Raw genomic sequence first — 19,724 nt, forward strand, 5'->3', positions numbered from 1 at the left:
TCAGTAGGTAAAATGAGGACCCAGATTGTTGGGGGCAATATGCTGACTCTGTAAACCGCTTAGAGAGGGCTGTAAAAGCACTATGAAGCGGTATATAAATCTAAGTGCTATTGCTATTGCTATAATCCTATTCCTACTACATATGCTTATGAGTGCAGATGGGGATTCTGCATAACAGTTATAGAACGCTAAAGGAATAAACTAACATGGCAATTCTGAATTGCAATAATTGTTTCTCATTTTGCTCACCTTATCTGTACTAATCCTCCTGGTCTCTCAACAAGATAAAAAGCTTTTTTGCTCTACAACATCTGACTGGTGCTGTAATTTATCACACTAGATATTTTCCCATCAAACATTTTAAAACAATCCTTCAACAGAAATACATTGCAACATGTCAAGACAAGTTCAAAACAGAGCCTAACGATATATTTTCTAGACATTCATACTATGATTTAACACTGCATTCAGCCGTAGACTCCATAACGTGACCACACCCCAACCTATTGTTTTGCAATTTTTATCTGATGAAGTTATTGAGAGATACAAACTATTTGGTCAGACTGATTTGGCCTAATAAAAGCAGTGTCAATAGAGATTCTGGAATTTCTTTGCTTTCTTTAATTCAGATAAAGTTTCAGTGAAAATTCAAAGTGAAAATGCATCACCAAAAGTTTCTGTATAAAAACTAAACAGTATAGATGCTTTGGCTGGCTTATTCAACCAATGTGAGATGAGCTTTTATTACTATCTTAGGGTAGCCCAAAGAATATGCCAAAAACAGAATACCTTTTTCAGAAATGTTGCAGCAGTTTCTCGTTTTGTTGCAGTAATACGTTTCACTCCTTCTGGTGACTGGACACGGATTATCTATAAGGAATTTTAGAGATTTGGGAAAAAGTTAAACAAAAATAACTTAAAAATAACGTCTATCAAATTTTTATGATTAAGGCAAAAAAAGATCATATACAGAAGTCTGACCCTAGACTATGCGAGAGATGTAGCATTTCATGAACATTATTTTTAACATAAAAAAGTTAGTTTGTCAAAAATATACAGCTAGCCAAAGTAATGAAATTAATACCTAAGTACAATAGGATTGTACTTAACAATAGGATTACAATAGGATTGTACTTAACTATTAATTTCATTACTTCAGCTAGCAATACATAATACTAGAAAAACATAGTGAAGTTTAAGGTTTTAAGTTACAAATTGCAGAGCTTAAATTTAGGCCTATAAAGAAAATTCATGAAATTTTCAGACTGTTAAATGAATATTACATCATGTTGCATCATTAATTGCTAACATGCTTCATTTTAAAGGAAAATTGTCATCCATCTGCATTAAAATGAAAAGTCACACCAATCCTGTGGGATACATAGGGACACATAAAGAATACTTAAAGATGATGTAATTTAAGGGCAGATTCTATAGATTAATTGATGCTAACTTCACTTCAATGTAAGAATTGAACATGTTGGAAATTCACACATGCTAATATCCTATAAAATGTTTGAAGCACTTTTTCATATGATAGCTTTCCAACACGTGCTTCCAGAAAAATGTAATAATGCAAAGAAGCAATTCTATATGGTTTTCTTCATAATTCTATTACAATAAGCATAGGTAATTTCAGACTGAATATGAATTGGATCTGACTACACTGCAGCACAGCACCATTGTGACATAATTCTGTCTTTAAAAGGTAAAGATGCTCTTCAATTGAGCTCAACTCCTTTGCCTCAAAGTGCTGATTCCATAATTCCAGCTAGGATTCCACCTGGAGACACAGCTAAATGACTAAGCCTACGACCATGCCAAACCATTAATTATCTCCTTGAACAATGTCCAAATCTTAAAATCTCTGTAAAACTAGATAATGTATATGCGTACACATGTACACACCCACTTACTATTGGGTACAAATTTCAAGAGGAAACTGTATTTTTAAAAATAGGAACATTTAAAAGTTTGGTGTATAATTAAAAAAAAAACTCTAAAGAAAAGCTGATAGACTGCAATTTCCAGATGTGGATGTGCAGATGTTTACCAATTAAGGAGATATTTAGGAGATATTCCAATTTCTAACCATGAAACTTGACAAATGTCATTTATAAACTTGAATTTTGCAACGGTGATATTTTGGAACTGTAGTAAAGTAATTAAATTACTTTTTTCTTAAAATTTGGAGAAACATAGCAAATAGCAATTATTTCAAAATTATATAATCTCCCTTAGTTTTGCTTTGAAATGTGCAATAGTCCATTACATATTTATGTAATTATATATACCGTGGTTATTGGCAGTTTAAAATAAAATTATTTATTAAAATTAATAAATAAAATTGAAAATTTAGTATAAACTTTGGTAATAAAGAAGTCAGATAATTTGAATGGATGTATAAGTGGCTTAAAGGATACCACATGGACACCCTGCTTTAAAAGAAAACTAAAGATTCTGTAAAGCACTGTATCAAAATACTGATTAAATTCAACTAAAAGCAGAATTTAAATCAAACTGATTCATATTATAGTCTAGCTGCTGAGATGGAAGGCTACAGATTACTTGCCAAAGTTGCTCAAATTGCCTGCAATTTGCAATATATAACTAATTGTATCAATGTGACCCAAATACAATGTAGCCAGTACTAATACCAAAGATACTGAAAATCCATTAATATAAAATGGCATATTGACCTCAATTTGTTTAAAGTTGTGCTATCCAGTTTTATGAAATATTATACACACTTAGCTGCCAAGAGAGAATTTTAAAATTTGGATTGGTCCTACTATATATATTTTTCTATTTCTTTCTTTATTAAAATAAAATCTGATAGAAAAGAAAGATGGAAGTGCAACATGCTTTTAAGTAGGGCCTGCTTACTCTTCATTACACCTTAACTAAACTTTCTCATTGATCATAAAGGACAGGGAAGAGTTTTTCACCTTTGCCAATTCAGATAAGAAAAACATTGTAGATACTTCTTAAATGCTGTTAATAATAAAGCAAGTATTGAAGTACTTCTAGCATAGTCAAAGCTTCACTTATTTACTGAGGAGTTTCTTACTGTCAAAAACCCAAAACAAGTAATCCACCAAGATACACACATGATTTATGCTGCCTGGCATGCAAAATAATACAATAATTAAGAGAAAGTGGGCAGGAAGTCATATATCCTGTGGCTGTAGCTCTCTTAATTTATTGCAAGTAATGCTAATATTGAACCTAGATCCAAAATAATTAGGGATTGAACGGGAAAAATTCAGATAGAGTTACAGAAACTTTTGTCAGCTTTTCCAAGTTGTTGTTGTTGTTGCCGCCTAGATGTATTAGACTACAATTCCTTTCAAACATATCATCTTGGAATTATAGGAAAAAGTAGTCCAGTATTTCAAGAGAAAAATATCTTTATAGAGATAGATTCTTATTCTACATATCATGTGTTTGTACCAAATCCTCAGCTTTTAATTTTCGAATTCTTTGCCTGTATCCTGCCCTAAAGGAGAGCAAGCCCAAATGTTAAGCCAGTCCAATTTACTGGACACACACACACAAACAAATATATATATAGAGAGAGCCATGCTATATCTACACATTTTCTTCAGAGAAAGGGGTGGTGGTGGTGGGTTGCTTTTGAAAATTGTTCATTTCTGGTCCATCTTGCAAAATCACACTACTTTTTTTTTGCAGGGGTAGGGGGAAAGGAAAAAAAAATATTATGAAACTGGCTGGAAAGCTCTGGTGTGCCGAGTTCTTCCCCTTTGGAAAGAACCCGATATTTAGACACTCAGTGAAGGTGGGGAGGGGAGAGCCCCCATCTTCAGTTGCAGCAGCAAACCCCCCACCCCCACCCCGTATATTCAGGGTGGTCCCCGCGGTCCCCTTGCTCTTCCACAACCTGGCAAGGGAAACGGGACAGGAAAAATAAACCCCACCGCGGGCTGGTGCTTCCCATCTTCCCAACTAGGCAGAGCTGTCAGCCCCCAGCCGGGCAGGCGCTGGGGAAGCCAAGGGGGAGCCCTGAGCTGGGCGCCTTCCCCCCCCCGCCCCCCCTTTTATAATGACAAAAGACCGGAGGGAGGGAACCCCCCCCCGAGGGGAGCTGAGGGAAGAGAGGAGGGAGACCCTTCCCCCTCCCTGGCTCCGTCCCCTCAACGAGCCTTGAACTTACAATGGTCTCCGCCATATCCTTGCCGCCGTTCCGACCCTCGTCCTGCCCCGGCTCCGGCAGCTCCGCCCCTTACCCGCCCCTCTCCGCTGCTCGTGCGCCGCCAATACTGCCGCGTCACCGTTCCCGCCCGGTAGCGCAGGAGAAGCAACAAGGTTCCGGGTAGAAAAGGTCCGCCTCGAAGAAGACGCTGCGTCTTCGTCCCTTCTCTTTCCTTTCCCCCCCGCGTTCCCCCATTCGCTGGCTCCGCCTAGTGGCTTCTTGGCTGTGGTCTCCCAGAAGTCCCAACGGGGCTATTTTTTTTTCTTCTTCTTCTCCAGGAGGCAATTTTGGACTTTATTGGTTTGTTTGTTTTTTTCGTTTCAACCATGACTTGGATGACTGAGAATCTCTACAGACTTTTTGTCAGAGAGATTCCTCCCTCTCCCCACTACCCCTCCGTGGGGTTCGCGTCGGAGGCGCGTCTGTGCGCAAAAAGATCGGGAAGGGAGCAGCTTAGCTCTTACGGCACATAAAGACGTAAAGTCTTGAGTCTGCAATGTCTATGGAGATTCTCAGTCATCCAGGTCAGGGGTCTTCAACCTTGGCATCTTTAAGACTTGTGGACTCCAACTCCCAGAGTTCCTCAGTCAGCAAAGCTGGCTGGGTAATTCTGGGAGTTGAAGTCCACAAGTCTTAAAGTTGCCAAGGTTGGAGACCTCTGATCCAGGTCATGGTTGTCCCAAAGGTGCTTTTTTTTCCCAAGAGGCAACTGGACTTTCTGGTTTTTCTTTGAAGACGTTTCGCTTCTCCTCCAAGAAGCTTCTTCGGCTCTGACTGGATCCTTCCATTCACCCAGTCATCCTTCCACCACCCAGTCAGAACCGAAGAAGCTTCTTGGAGGAGGAGCAAAACGTCTTCAAAGAAAAACCAGAAAGTCCAGTTGCCTCTTGGGAAAAAAAAGCACCTTTGGGTCTTGAGTTAAGAAAACCGAATCCCACACTTACCAAATTTTTACTATTCACAAAGTTGCTTCAAAAAGTACTTTCTACTCAAAACTCATTTTTTGCATACTGAGAAGTGATCTTACTTGAAATAATTACTTGGGTCGAATATCGAACTAAAAAGTTTTTCTTTGCTTTGACGTGGTTTGGTGAATAAGCCACAACCAAGACGGACCATGTTTTGTCATATCACGGGGATCATTCCTTCCTCATAAGATTGTCAGAATTATGTATGAGTTATCTTACTAAGCCATATTATATTTTCATTTGTGTTGTGATGAATGAATTTAACCTTTGTAGCTTGCGATTCGTTTATGATTCATGTTTATGATTCATGTTGTAGTGTGAATCTAGTCCTAGCTAATATATAGTGTGTCAACAAACTATGATTAAGACAAAAGGTTAATGTGATGCATGAGCATGGCTACTTTAATTTCAGATCTGGATACTTTCAGCAGCCTTTGAAAATGAAGTTGTGTCATATCTAGATAGAATTTAAATTTAGATTGTCTTTTGTGCATGTGTAAAAGTGAAACTGCTATATTAATAAGGGAAATATAGTTATGTAATCAACATTTACTTTTTATTTGTGTATGGCTTGCTATACATATTTAGGTAAGCTATAGTACGTTTAATCAGAAGCATTGTATAAAACACAATCATAAGATATTGTTTGTAAATCATTTTGGCCATATTCACGTTGCATATTAAGCCCAAAATTTAAAAACCCACATGTGATAGGTGAATGTTAATAACTATTATTAGAAGGAGAAACACTGATCAAAGCATGCATTTGCAACACACTGTCATTCTGACAAACAATTAAATGTTGAACCAAACCATTTTTCAAACTATTCTTAGGAACATTACACTTACGATGTACAATAATATTGGTATGCTGTAACTGATTCATAAAATCTGATACAATTTCCCTAAACAATTTTACAGCCATCGGTATATAATATAGGCTACTCATTTATTGCAATTATAGTTGCAGACTAATTAAACTGATCTAGTTCCAGGTAAATGTGTTTAAATTACCCATTTGTTTGGGTTCCGCTCAGCAGAAGTTTAGCAGATTCAGGGTTGTGTTTCTTTACACACCTGTTTGCAAATACTATGTAAGCCCTCTTGTAAATATCCCAAAAGTTACCATTTTTTAAAATGTACATGTCAATAGTAGCCAATCACAATATATTGTATGCACTGCACATCACAATCTCCTGGATTGTGTAGCTATGGAGAAAGTTATCTTGGTTCTTGGTGATACTGTACAGCCTTGTACATATTCAGTCCAATATTCAGTTTAAAATTACTATAATTGTAAGGTTTTTAAAAACCATGTTTCATATAATATACCTCTTTTTTTTTTATTGAAAGAGTTTTAAAAAACAAAAACATTTCCCCCCCTTTTTTCCCCCTCCCTCCCAAAAAAAACCAAAAAAAAACACAGACTTCAGAGGATAATTAGAACTGCAGAAAAAATAATTGCTACCAACTTGCCTTCCATTGAGGACCTGTATACTGCACGAATCAAGAAGAGAGCCGTGAAAATATTTGCAGATCCCTCGCATCCTGGACATAAACTGTTTCAACTCCTACCCTCAAAACGACGCTATAGAGCACTGCACACCAGAACAACTAGACACAAGAACAGTTTTTTCCCGAAGGCCATCACTCTGCTAAACAAATAATTCCCTCAACACTGTCAGACTATTTACTGAATCTGCACTACTATTAATCGTTTCATAGTTCCCATCACCAATCTCTTTCCACTTATGACTGTATGACTATAACTTGTTGCTGGCAATCCTTATGATTTATATTGATATATTGATCATCAATTGTGTTGTAAATGTTGTACCTTGATGAACGTATCTTTTCTTTTATGTACACTGAGAGCATATGCACCAAGACAAATTCCTTGTGTGTCCAATCACACTTCGCCAATAAATTCTATTCTTAATTTTCTTGCAAGTCCACCAAATATGAAAATATGTAGCGTCATCACAATCACACCTCCAACATTTCGCTTGGATATTAGGATACATACATGATAATTTTTTGGGATCTAAGTGCCATCTATAAAACATCTTATAAAAATTTTCCCTTAAATTCTGTGCTTGTGTAAACTTAACATTTCTAACCCAAATTTTCTCCCATGTTTCCAACATTATTGGTTCCTGAATATTCTGTGCCCATTTTATCATACAATCCTTTACCAAATCCTTTTCCGAATCTATTTCAAGCAACACATTATACAATCTCTTTATATGCTCCTGGGTCTGATTTCTAATTTGCTTTATTAAATTTTCCTCCCTTTGCATTATACCAATTTTTTGATCTTCTTTCCATCTAGCACTTATTTGCCCATATTGAAACCAAGTATAATTCCTCCCTTCTTCATTTAATACCTGTAATGATTTTAATTGCAATATACCTCCTTCAGCATACAAAAGTTCTTTATAAGTAATCATTTCCTCTTTCTGTTCTATATTTATATTCTCTATTGCATATAATATACCTCTTGATAATAGGGTTAAACATCATTCTTATTATTTTAGAAATAGGAAACCAAGGGTGAGGGAGAATGGGTTGATTTCAGCCATGCAGAAAATTTACAACTGAATTTGGAAATTCACATCTACATTCATATTTTATCCAGTGGATTCCGGCCAGATACTCTACAATCTACACATTCCTTTTTTGATATTAAATGTTCTTCTTGTTCACAATATACTTGTACTGGAACACCATAACATTATGTATTAATGCATATATATTGTAAATAAGCTTTTTATATTAATATCTGTTACCGTTGGGTGAGATCATCAGTGGCTTCGGGGTGAGATACCAACAGTACGCTGATGACACCCAGCTGTACTTTTCCACCCCGGGCCACCCCAATGAAGTTGTTGAAGTGCTGTCCCGGTGTTTGGAAGCCGTACGGGTCTGGATGGGGAGAAACAGGCTCAAGCTTAATCCCTCCGAGACGGAGTGGCTGTGGATGCCAGCATCCCGATTCAGTCAGCTGCAGCCGCGGCTGGCTGTTGGAGGTGAGTTATTGGCCCCAAAGGACAGGGTGCGCAACTTAGGTGTCCTCCTGGATGATCGGCTGTCGTTTGAAGATCATTTGACGGCCGTCTCCAGGAGGGCCTTCCACCAGGTCCGCCTGGTTCGGCAGTTGCGCCCCTTCCTTGATCGGGATGCCTTGTGCACAGTCACTCATGCGCTCGTTACCTCTCGCTTGGATTATTGTAATGCTCTCTACATGGGGCTCCCCCTGAAGTGCACTCGGAGGCTTCAGTTAGTCCAGAATGCAGCTGCGCGGGTGATAGAGGGAGCTACATGTAGCTCCCATGTAACACCGCTCCTGCGCAGACTGCACTGGCTACCTGTGGCCTTTTGAGTGCACTTTAAGGTGTTGGTTACGACCTTTAAAGCGCTCCATGGCTTAGGGCCTGGGTACCTACGGGACCGCCTGCTGTTACCACATGCCTCCCACCGACCCGTACGCTCTCACAGAGAGGGACTTCTCAGGGTGCCGTCCGCCAAACAATGTCGGCTGGCGGCCCCCAGGGGAAGGGCCTTCTCTGTGGGGGCTCCCACACTCTGGAACGAGCTTCCCCCGGGTTTACGCCAAATACCTGACCTTCGGACTTTCCGCCGCGAACTGAAGACACACCTTTTCATCCGCGCGGGGCTGGCTTGAATTGAATTTTAATGTCAAATCTTTATTAATTTTAAATGGGGTTTTAGTGTATGGTAAATTTTAAATTTTTCAGGCTAATTTAAATAAGTTTTTTAAATTGCATTTTAAATTGTACTTTGTATTGTTTGTTTTATTTTGCCTGTACACCGCCCTGAGTCCTTCGGGAGAAGGGCAGTATAAAAATCAAATAAATAATAATAAAATAATAAGAAGGCCTTGATGCAACCGCAATACCAGACTTTTGTACATCTCTGAGTATATAGTTATAAAGGTCATGCAAAGTATTGAAATGAATGTGAAATAATTGGAAGCAGCTTTTCAACTAACATAGGCCTGGGAGCTTTGCAAAAGATATAGCCGCTTTAAAGATTGAAAGAAAGGTGTTTTATTTGTACTCCTATGCATTGTAAACCTTAACTATCCCGTCTGAATGTTTTACATAGACTTAATAGTTATACACTACTTTGCACTCAGCTGACAGGCATAATGATATACTACTCTTTAATGAATATACTTACAGCAAGTGAGACAAAGCAAGTCTTTTTAAGCTGAGAAATGTGATTTCTCACATGATGCAAGTATGACTGTGGTAGGTGTACTCCAAAATTCTCCTCATGCATGAATGTTGGACTGTTATCTGGCTATTCCAAAGAGCTGCGGAATCATTTCAAATCCATTTCATGCTGTACATTAAATATGAAGAAATCGATTACAATTGTGAATTCTTTCTTGAAGTATCTTCCCTTTCCCAGCACCAAGATGGGAGAAGATGAAATAAAAGCTTTGCTATCAAAGGTAATAACAAGGATTTGTGTTACATGTTGGCCTTGTTTCAGCTTTTATCCAAGGAGATCTTGAATCTTTGTTCTTGGCATATGATGCTACTTTTCAATTGTGTTTGTTTTTTAACTGGGAGATTATTTATTCTTTGTTGCCTAAGAAGCAGGCATAAGAAAGGGTGACAGAAACGCTTCAGAGATGTCAACTCTCTAATCCACCCTGTAGCAGTTTCCAATAAGAAATAGTATTAATAAATTGTAAGCAAGTATATTTATTAAAAGTAAAATCCCAGTGACTTTTATGGCACTTTTTCCAGATAAATACATCTTAGCTGTCTTACAAGTGTCCCTTAAAAACTATCAAGGTAAATTTGTTGTTACTTTGATTATTTTAGTAACTTTTTAAATTAAAAATGGTTATTTGCTGACAAAGAGCTATTTTCAGTCCCATTTTATGTTTATTGCTCTTGGCAATAGTACTTTGGCTATATTTCACATTTATCTATACAAGTTTCAACCTGACCACCAAATTTTCATATTGCATCTCTTCACTTACTTAAAACAGTTCCTTTTTCAGTTCAAATTGTATCTTATTGTATCAGTATCTTTTTGTCTTGTCCGTGACTTTTTTAGGGGGGGGAGTGGGGAGGCACATTTGCTGAATGAAATTATGTATTCAGAGGAAATACAATACTAACTAACCAAAGCTAAAATCAAATATTTTAGTCCGTTGCCTTCGACAGGACCTGGGTTTAGCTCATAGAATCATCCATTGTAATGTCCTTCCTGTTAATGACTACTTCAGTTTCAACTGCAATAATACAAGAGCTACCAATAGATTTAAACTTAATGTCAACCGCTCCAATTTGGATTGCAGAAAATATGATTTCTGTAACAGAATTGTCTGTGCTTGGAATGCATTACCCGACTCTGTGGTCTCTTCTCATAACCCCAAAAGCTTTAACCAAAATCTATCCACTGTTGACCTCACCCCATTCCTAAGAGGACTTTAAGGGGCGTGCATAAGAGCACAAACGTGCCTACCGTTCCTGTCCTATTGTTCTTTTCCTATATATATATATATATATATATGCTTATATTTCTCCCCATATATATGTTTATACTTATACTTCTCCCCATATATAAAATATGTACATAACTATTTCAGTTAGACAATTCCTGGTGATTTTAAGATTTATAACATCAATATTTTTTTCAGGATTTTCAAATACTTATCCTAAAGCAGCAATTCTGAATAATTCAGATTCATACAACATGCTAAACCATGGCAATGTTTACTATTACACCAAAATCATTGTAGTTGAGGAAAAGCACATTTACCAGAATTAGTTTCCTTGCCTGGGTTTTTTTGTTTGTTTATTCAAAATTACATTGGAGTTGGAGATTATTATCTTTTGACCTCCAGAAATAGAGCCTGGAGAATAAAGTAGCCAAAATAGAGTCTTTTCAGTTATAACCCACTCCATTCTTCTCACTTTTCACCATTTATGGGTAGATAGTTACATGGAAACACTTTATAACTATTTACTATATATTTATCTTATTCATATTCTGTGGTAATATGGTGACTTGCAGCTAATTTGGTTTGAAAACATGGTATAAATAAACATTTATTTATTTATTTATTTATTATTTAAATTTTTATACCGCCCTTCTCCCGAAGGACTCAGGGCAGTGTACAGCCAGATTAAAACAGTGCAATATACAAATTAAAACAACAGTTAAAATAACATATTATATAATTGGCTGAAAATTAAAACCATCAAATTTGACCCCAAAAATAAAATACCCCAGTTAAAATTATTAAAATTCAAAAAATTTAAAAAGTTAAAAAGTTAAGCCAGTCCCGCTTGAATAAACAAGTACGTTTTCAATTCACGGCGAAAGGTCCGAAGGTCAGGTAGTTGACGCAAACCAGGGGGAAGTTCGTTCCAGAGGGTAGGTGCTCCTACAGAGAAGGCCCTTCCCCTGGGGGCCGCCAGCCGACATTGCTTGGCGGACGGCACCCTGAGAAGACCCTCTCTGTGTGAGCGTACAGGTCGGTGGGAGGCATAAGGTAACAGCAGGCGGTCCCGTAAGCAGGCGGTCCCGTAAGTACCCGGGCCCTAAGCCATGGAGCGCTTTAAAGGTGGTAACCAATACCTTGAAGCGCACCCGAAAGACCACAGGTAGCCAGTGCAGACTGCGCAGGAGCGGTGTTACCCGGGAGCAACGTGTGGCTCCCTCAATCACCCGCGCAGCTGCATTCTGGACTAACTGAAGCCTCCGAGTGCACTTCAGGGGTAGCCCCATGTAGAGAGCATTGCAATAAAATGGAAAAATGCATCATAAAATTAAATGACACAAGACAATATAAATAAAATAAGTAAAAAACAGGGGGTTCCATTTAACTACAAATGTACTTCAACACAATTTGGTCTTTAACATCCTCCTGAAAGCCATCAAGGAGAAGGGCCAATTTTATCTATGCCAGAAGGCGTTTCCCAGAATACAATACCCACCCTGCAACTGAGAAGCAACACCCCAATTGCATGCCTCAGAAGTGGGAAGTGACATCTTAAAAGAATTTTATGTACAATAATATGCCATTGATACTCATTTTTCTCATTCCAAATCTTTTATTTTGTTTATAAATGCAAGCATGCCCACCCCTTCCCATGATTTTGTTTCTCACTGTTTCTTGATAATACTCACCTTTTAAATTCTTGTATATTATAATGACCATTATTTATTTTATTCATCACATTCTAGAACTGCTCATCTCCCTTACAGAGGGACTCTGGACAGTGTGGAACAAAATATAACAACAATTGAAAAAAGTTAAAATTTACAAAAAGGCAAAGAGGATTAAAAACAATGTTAAAAAATAATTAAAAGATGAAGGGAGGGCTTTCTTGGTGCTAAATCACCCCCACAGCTGTGTATTCCTCTGTGTGCCCCAAGCAAGGCCACAGAGCCAATCTTTCACAGCATTCGGGAAGGCCAGGAGGGTGGGAGCCCACCTCAATTCTGAGGGGAGAATGTTTCCTAGGGCAGGGGCAATGACAGAGAAGACACCACCATTCAGACTTCTTTAACTAATGGGGTCTGCCTCATATGTTCCTTGCCTAACCAGATAGGATTGACTGATGTAATGAGACAAAGATGGTTTTCTCATTATAAAGAGATTCAGTTCTATTTTCCATGGATTACATGGACACAATGCATTCCAATCACATTGTGTAGTTAATCTCATCAGAGCAGGAATCTTTCACACTCTACCAAGTGGTCACTCGTAATTAACAAATTAGCATTGCTGGTACTTCCAACCATGATATATTTAGGCTCCTCTCAGAATAATAGTCTGTATGTCGGATAATAGGTTGACATCCATAAAGATATATGTCCATTTTTTAAAATATGTAAAATGCTAGAAATTCCTTTTTTATGTAAATTATTTCAGAAAACATGTTTGAGAGAGGTATTACAAGTACCTTATTCAAATTATTGTATTTTTTCACAGATTTTTTTTCTTAAGTTTGTATCATATTCCATCTATAGTCCTTAGAGCAGGCAGCATACAAAAGTACATAAGTAAGTAACACTAGAAAGCAGAAATTAATATGCATGGAAGGTCTATTTATCTTCTATGCAACAATAAGGCACGAGTAGAAAAATCATTGCCTTCAGTGTACAGATAGTCCTCAACCTACATCCATAACTGAGCCCAAAATTTCTGTTGGGCTCAGACATTTGTTAAGTGAGTTTTGTCTCATTTTGTGACCTTTCTTGCCACATTTGTTAAGTGAATCACTGCGATTATTAAGTTAGTAACATGATTCTTAAGTGAATCTGGCTTCCGCATTGATTTTGCTTCTCAGAAGGTTGCAAAAGGTGATCACATGACCTGGAACACTGCAACCATTATTAATACGAGACAGTTGCCAAGTGTCTGAATTTTAATCACGTGACCACGGGGATGCTGCCACAGTCGTAAGTGTGAAAAATTGTCATAACTCTTTTCAGTGCTGTTGTAATTTTGAACAGTAACTAAACATACTGTTGTAAGTCAAGGACTACCTTTATGTTGAATTATAACACCAATTACACTCAGTTCTGGCCGTAGTAGTTAGGGTTAAAGCTATACTCAAGACAGGAAACATCTGGATGGTCATAGTTTCCTCATCCATGCCATAGATTCCAGGTGTATTGAAGGGTATTCTTAATTCCCTTGAGGCCCCAAACATCATCGATTCTATAATCTGGTGGCATAGAAAAATGAATCTTATGGTTGTTTTTTTTAATAGTCCAGTCATATTGTAAAAATGTTAACTTTTAAAAACCGATACAATTTTTTAAAAAAAAATTCAATTATGTTAGTATGTTCAATTATGTTAGGACTATAAGGGGCGTGCATAAGAGCACAAAAGTGCCTACCGTTCCTGTCCTTTTGTTTTCTTTCATTATATATACGCTTATATGTTGTATAGTTGTTTTATGCTTATGCTTATATATACTGTTGTGACAAAATAAAATAAAAAAAAATGTATTGCCTTTCAAATACTGTAGGAAAAACGCATGTCCTATCTTATTTTGTTTCCTATTTCTGATATATAATTTCCATTATCTGATTCTCTTCTACTTTGATTAGAATGATCACAAGTATTATTCATATAATGCACAAGGCACACCTCTGAGCCCTGATGGACAAGAAAGTGGTCGTTCTTGGAACCAAGCAAGACAACGGCACCTCCTTCATCAATCTTCCCATCTTCCTCTGGATTCATTTAGCCACTGTGCTAAATGCTTGACCTTTATTTCGAACACAATTTTCTCCATTATAGGATTATTCATTTTGGCCATAGGAATTTGGGGGCTCTCAGAGAAGGAATCCCTGGAAAGTGAACGAATAACATATTTGGGAAGTGACCCCATGCTTTTTTTTGTATTAGTGGGACTAGTAGCTACATCTATATCCCTTTTGGGCTGTACAGGAGCCCTTTTTGAAAGCATCTTTCTTCTAAAGCTTTTTACTGGAGGAATAATACTGTTTTTGGTTTTGGAAGTTTTGAGTGGAATTGTTGTCTTTTCTCTGAGACAACACATCAAGGCTTCCTTGCAAAATTTTCTTATGGTGGCAATGCTACAGTACCAGGATGACCTAGATCTCCAGTTCCTTATGGATGAAATTCAGTCAGGTCTCCAATGCTGTGGAGTAAAGTCTTATCTGGATTGGAAAGCAAATTTGTGAGTAAAATTTTGGGCCTATATTATCAGTTTCCAGGAAAGATAGGTGTGCCAAAGCAGTAAAGTATAAGTTTAATCCTTGGAAAATATGTCAGTCTAGAAATATGATTGGATGGCAGGATGATGGAGGGATGGATGAATGGATGGAGGGATGGATGGATGATGGACAGACGGACAGACGGACAGACAGACAGATATAATTGTAGCACTGAAATCTGGAAAATGTAAATTTTATTTTCATTTTAACATTGTTCAATTAATGTTGTCACTGGAATTTTGCTGCCAAGGGATTGTCTCATGCCAAAGTAAGCTTTGTATAATTAATATGAGTGAATGGATGGTTCTGTTTGCTCTTTGATTTCAGGAATGCTTCTATATATTTCCATCTAGAAACAATGCAAGGTATTTTATTGTTTCTGGATGAAAATACAAGGGAGCATTCCTGTAGAATTAAAATAAACAGCACTGCACATTATGATGAAAAGTATCTCCCAGAACAGATTAGTCTTAGTCTCCAACATTAGGCACTGTAGTTCCCCACATATGTTGAATTATGATGTCCATCCTCTTTGATCATACCCATAAGAACTGGAATCCTATACACCTGTGACGGCGAACCTATGGCACGGGTGCCACAGGGAGTACTTGGAGCCATATCGGTGGGCACGTGAGCTCAGCTCCGCCGCATATGTGCGCACTGGCCAGCTGATTTTTAGGCCTTCTGGGCTCACAGGAAATTGGGAAACAGGCTGTTTCTGGCCTCTGGAGGGCCTCCGGGGGGGGAGGCCGTTTTTCCCTCTCCCCAGACTCCAAAGCCTTTCTAGGAGTCTGGGGAGGGCGAAAAGGGTCTTCCCCATCCCCGGAGGCCCTCCAGAGGCCAGAAATAGCCTGTATACCAACTTCCGGTGGGGCGCATAGAATTATGGATGTGGGCACACTTGCGACCCCCCCCACCCCGGAGCTCCCGCCGCTTTTGGCACGCGATGGCAAAAAGGCTAGCCATCACTGCTATACGCTATTAGTAGGTTTACAGATTACTCACCTCATCCTTAGTTTGGTTAGATTGAGACAGGAATCTCTTTCTTGCCCCTTCATATAGAACACCATCTTATATAGCAGCACTAGATAACAAGTCATTATTGTCTTCCTGTTAAATGTGCTATGAACAAATTTTTGTTTTCATTATGCATAAAGGTATGCCCGTGTATCTCTTCTGTTGCCTTTCTTGGCATTCTTTCCTTCTGAGATGCTTAAAATATTCCTGATAATGAACAGTGTGATAATAATGACGGGCTCTCTTGCTTCAGCAGTATTACCTCCATTTTTGCTTGGAGGAGAATGGTTAATCAAGCCTGTCTAGATTTTTGGTTTAGGTATTTTCTCATTTTCTATGTTTTGGATCAGTCTTTTGGTTGGCCACATGTGCTGTTTAAATATTAGTATCTTTGCTTATTGGGGAGTCACTGTGATACGTTTTCATCTTTACTTGTTAGAAATTCTAGATAATTCCTAATCTGTTTGATTAATGTATTATCTCTGATTACAGTAATAGTAGAAATAAACAGTTTTCATTGCAAAAGAGTTTTACATAAGGTCTATGAACACATTCTTGGCCCAGTTACATTTAACAACCTCAGCTGCCTGCTCAGCACAGGAAGGTGATTAAATTCAGTCTACTTCACTATCTCAAGAACTCAGGGCGTGTTATCAGAAATGGGTCTTGTCAGTTTGGAAACCAAACATAAGTAGATATTGCAAGGAACATTATTCTTTTGTCACATAGGTGATAGGTAAAATTGGTTTCAGCCCATTTTTGTTCAAAGACTTCCTTGGTTAATGCAAGTCTTTATAATTAGGACTTTTGACCCAAGCCGATTCCTTAGGAGAGATTATAGATGTATTTACCGCTCTTTGAGTCACTGCAGCAGGCTTGAGTCCTAGCAAGCAGTCTAACAACTGATTTTATGAACTATCCATTAGGTGAAGAGGAAAAAAGGGTAAACTGAGATAAGGATAGAATCACACACGATTTGTGCTAGATTACCTCAAGATTTTCTGAATCCCAGTAGCAATGGGGTAGGGGGTGGTTTCTTGTTGTTGCATATATAGATCTTGATCCAATGAATTCACAGATAGATTGGCCATGGGATCTGGCTTATATTAGGAGGACGAAGTAGATACTGAAATTGGATCAATGGGAGATGCACCTTGGGATGAATTTAAGAATGAAATGTTTCTTCCTTTTTTTTTAACTTAACAGGTATTTTAACTGCACTTCTCCAGGTGTTCAAGCCTGTGGCGTTCCTGCATCGTGTTGTCTGAATCCACTGGAAAATGGTACCATCCTGAATTCTCAGTGTGGCTTTGGCACCCTGGGCATGGAGGAGTTTGCAGTTCAAAGCACCATCTATCTTGGAGGCTGTGTTCCCCAGTTAAACAGGTGGCTCAATAGTCACGCAGGAGCAATAGGCTTTTTTGCTGTAGTTTTGGTTGTGATCGAAATAGGTAGCCTGTTTCTGGCCATGAGGCTCCTCGTAGGCATTGCTTCTGCTCGGACTCAGCATTATAGTGGGAAGGAGGGCATGCATTAGTTCTCCTATTGGGAGAAATGAATGTATTCATAATCTTTTGAGGAATATCAATGTAAAGTATTATGTAATACAATTTGTACTAGTTAATTTACTGAGGATAAAATGGACGGGGGTGGGTGGGAAAGCTGCTTTTCATGTGTATTTATCTTGCTCATTCTCCTAGTTCCCTTTGTTTTCTGATAATTCCTGCCACCTCTTCACTCTGTACATACAAACATGGTCAGGAGAAAGAGGAATAATGTAGCAGATGACCTTTACACTCATGTTACTCCCCTATAAATCTAGTAACTAATTAGTCATAGTCATTTCTCAAAGTCATTCATTTCTGATTTTGATATTGAACTACTTCCAATCCAGGTACAGGTTTCCAAAACAAGAAGAAGCAAAAATAGGAACACTTTGTCCCTTCTGATTCTTTCTCACATTTTTCTGAAGTGAAAGTACAGCAATTCAGAGTTGTATATTGTAGCAGATCTCCACTCAGGAGATATAGAGGTACCAAATGCAAAAGGCACAAATGCCAGTACTTTGCCATATCTCCCTTACAGAATACAGAATAATAGAGTATGAGGAGACCTTGAAATTTTCTAGTCCAATCCCTGCTCAAGCTGGAGATCCTATACCATTCTGGGCAAACAGCTGTCCAATCTCTTCTTAAAACATCTGGCGTTGGAGCACCTCCAACTTATGAAGGCAAGACTTTAATTGTTTCCACTATCAGGAAATTTCTTCTTATTTCTAGGTTGGTTGTTTCCTCAACAAGTTTCCATCCATAACTTCTTGTTCTGACTTCAGGTGCTTTGGAGAATAGGTTAACTCCCTCTTTTTTGTGACAGCCCATCAAAATTTGGAAGACTGCTATCATGTCATCCCTGGTCCTTCTGTTCATTAGATTAGACATATCTAGTTCCTGCAACCGTTCATCACACGGTTTAGTCTCCATCTCCCTAATCATCTTTGTTTCTTTTCTCTGCCCTCATTCTAGAGTCTCAACATCTCTTGATGACCAAAACTGGGTGCAGTATTCCAAGTGTGATAAATGAGGTTTACCAAAGATGAGCTTTACAAAAATACTTATATTGCCTTAATATAATATTTTCCTCATATGCTTCATTCAGTCCTGGTTGTACATAGTTTTGGTTCTTCGTTAATTATATATAATGCTTTACTTTTTAAATCTATCCTGTGTCATATTTTAATGTCTACAATCAACAATTTTTGACCCATTGAATTAAATGCATCAATTGTTACATAGCAGCAGTATAGACATCCCTTCTAAAACTTAATGGTTTTATGTGTGGTGGAGAAATTGAGGCTGGAATTCTGTATTCATTTATCTAGAAGCAAACACTATTGAATTCGTTCTCCTCCACTAAAAAAGAAGTACAGTTTCATCTAAATAAATATTTATGTTCTCCAAACACTTTATTCTGTTTATTCTTAGTTGAAAGTTTCCTCTCCAGTATTATACAGAAGAACATTAACATTTTCAATATTTTTATTTCGTGCAAATGTAAACCTATAATTATACAGATTTATTCGGACCTCTTGAAGACACAGACTTTGTTCATGTGCATTGAAGCTTAATGTGTAATCGTGACTCATGGATTGTGTGAATCCATCAAATTTTGGTTTATTCACTAACAGTGCTTAAGTGAAGCATAGCTTACTGTGTGGCATAAAACCCAGCTGCAAAGAAAGTCCTTTTATAGGAATTTATGTGAAGAAAAGAATACCAGAGGTTTCTGAGCCTCTGATAGCAATTTTGGAATTGAATCATAGCCAGGAAGATGCTTATAGTATTCCTAGGTCTACACAACGCTTTCGATCCAGCCTCCAAAAGATACTTAAGCATGCAAAAGCACAAACACAGCACTTGTCGGGCTGCAACAAGGTTTTCAGAGAGGTGCTACTTTTGCGCTCTCACACATGCCAAAACAGCTTTTGGAGCACTGTTTGTCTCTACAAGTTATTGCAAAATAAAAATCATACTTCAGCATGATGTCTGGCCCCTTTACACTGTTACAAATAAAAAGTTTGATTTTTTAAAAAAAAGACATGTCACATGCAGCTTAGTGCTGCTAGACTTCATCCGGGTGGATCTTCTGTGCTAGGTACACACATCCTCTCTGCCAAAACTCATTACTGTCTGATAATCAAGAGTAAAAGAATCTCAGGTACTTTTTGAAGCCTTTTACTTCCCTGTCCCCCTTCCTAATGTCCCCCCAGAAGCCAATTTCT

General features: G+C 38.0%; 2 protein-coding genes across 3 annotated transcripts in view; one reads left to right on the plus strand and one right to left on the minus strand.

Moving 5' to 3' along the window:
• NPLOC4 (NPL4 homolog, ubiquitin recognition factor) overlaps positions 1–4,249 on the minus strand; it is a 64,429-nt gene extending 60,180 nt beyond the window's left edge. Inside the window, exons 1-2 of one of the 2 annotated variants that reach the window (XM_058167620.1) lie at positions 4,175–4,249; positions 790–870 (exon numbers count right to left, since the gene is read on the minus strand). In XM_058167620.1, coding sequence (XP_058023603.1) covers positions 790–870; positions 4,175–4,189 — 96 coding nt within the window. In that variant the 5' untranslated portion in view covers positions 4,190–4,249. Of the gene's footprint in view, positions 1–789; positions 871–3,595; positions 3,624–4,174 lie in introns of those variants that run through there. The other variant, XM_058167621.1, reaches the window with a different exon arrangement.
• A 5,203-nt stretch (positions 4,250–9,452) lies between these two features.
• Positions 9,453–18,051, plus strand: TSPAN10 (tetraspanin 10). Its single transcript, XM_058168835.1, has 3 exons — positions 9,453–9,661; positions 14,297–14,892; positions 17,153–18,051. The coding sequence occupies exons 1-3, from the start codon at positions 9,485–9,487 to the stop codon at positions 17,481–17,483; spliced, it is 1,104 nt and encodes a 367-aa protein (XP_058024818.1). The 5' UTR covers positions 9,453–9,484; the 3' UTR covers positions 17,484–18,051.
• The last annotated feature ends 1,673 nt before the right edge of the window (positions 18,052–19,724 follow it).

This window comes from Ahaetulla prasina, chromosome 2, assembly GCF_028640845.1.
Source record: "Ahaetulla prasina isolate Xishuangbanna chromosome 2, ASM2864084v1, whole genome shotgun sequence".
NCBI classification, from domain to species: Eukaryota; Metazoa; Chordata; class Lepidosauria; order Squamata; family Colubridae; genus Ahaetulla; species Ahaetulla prasina.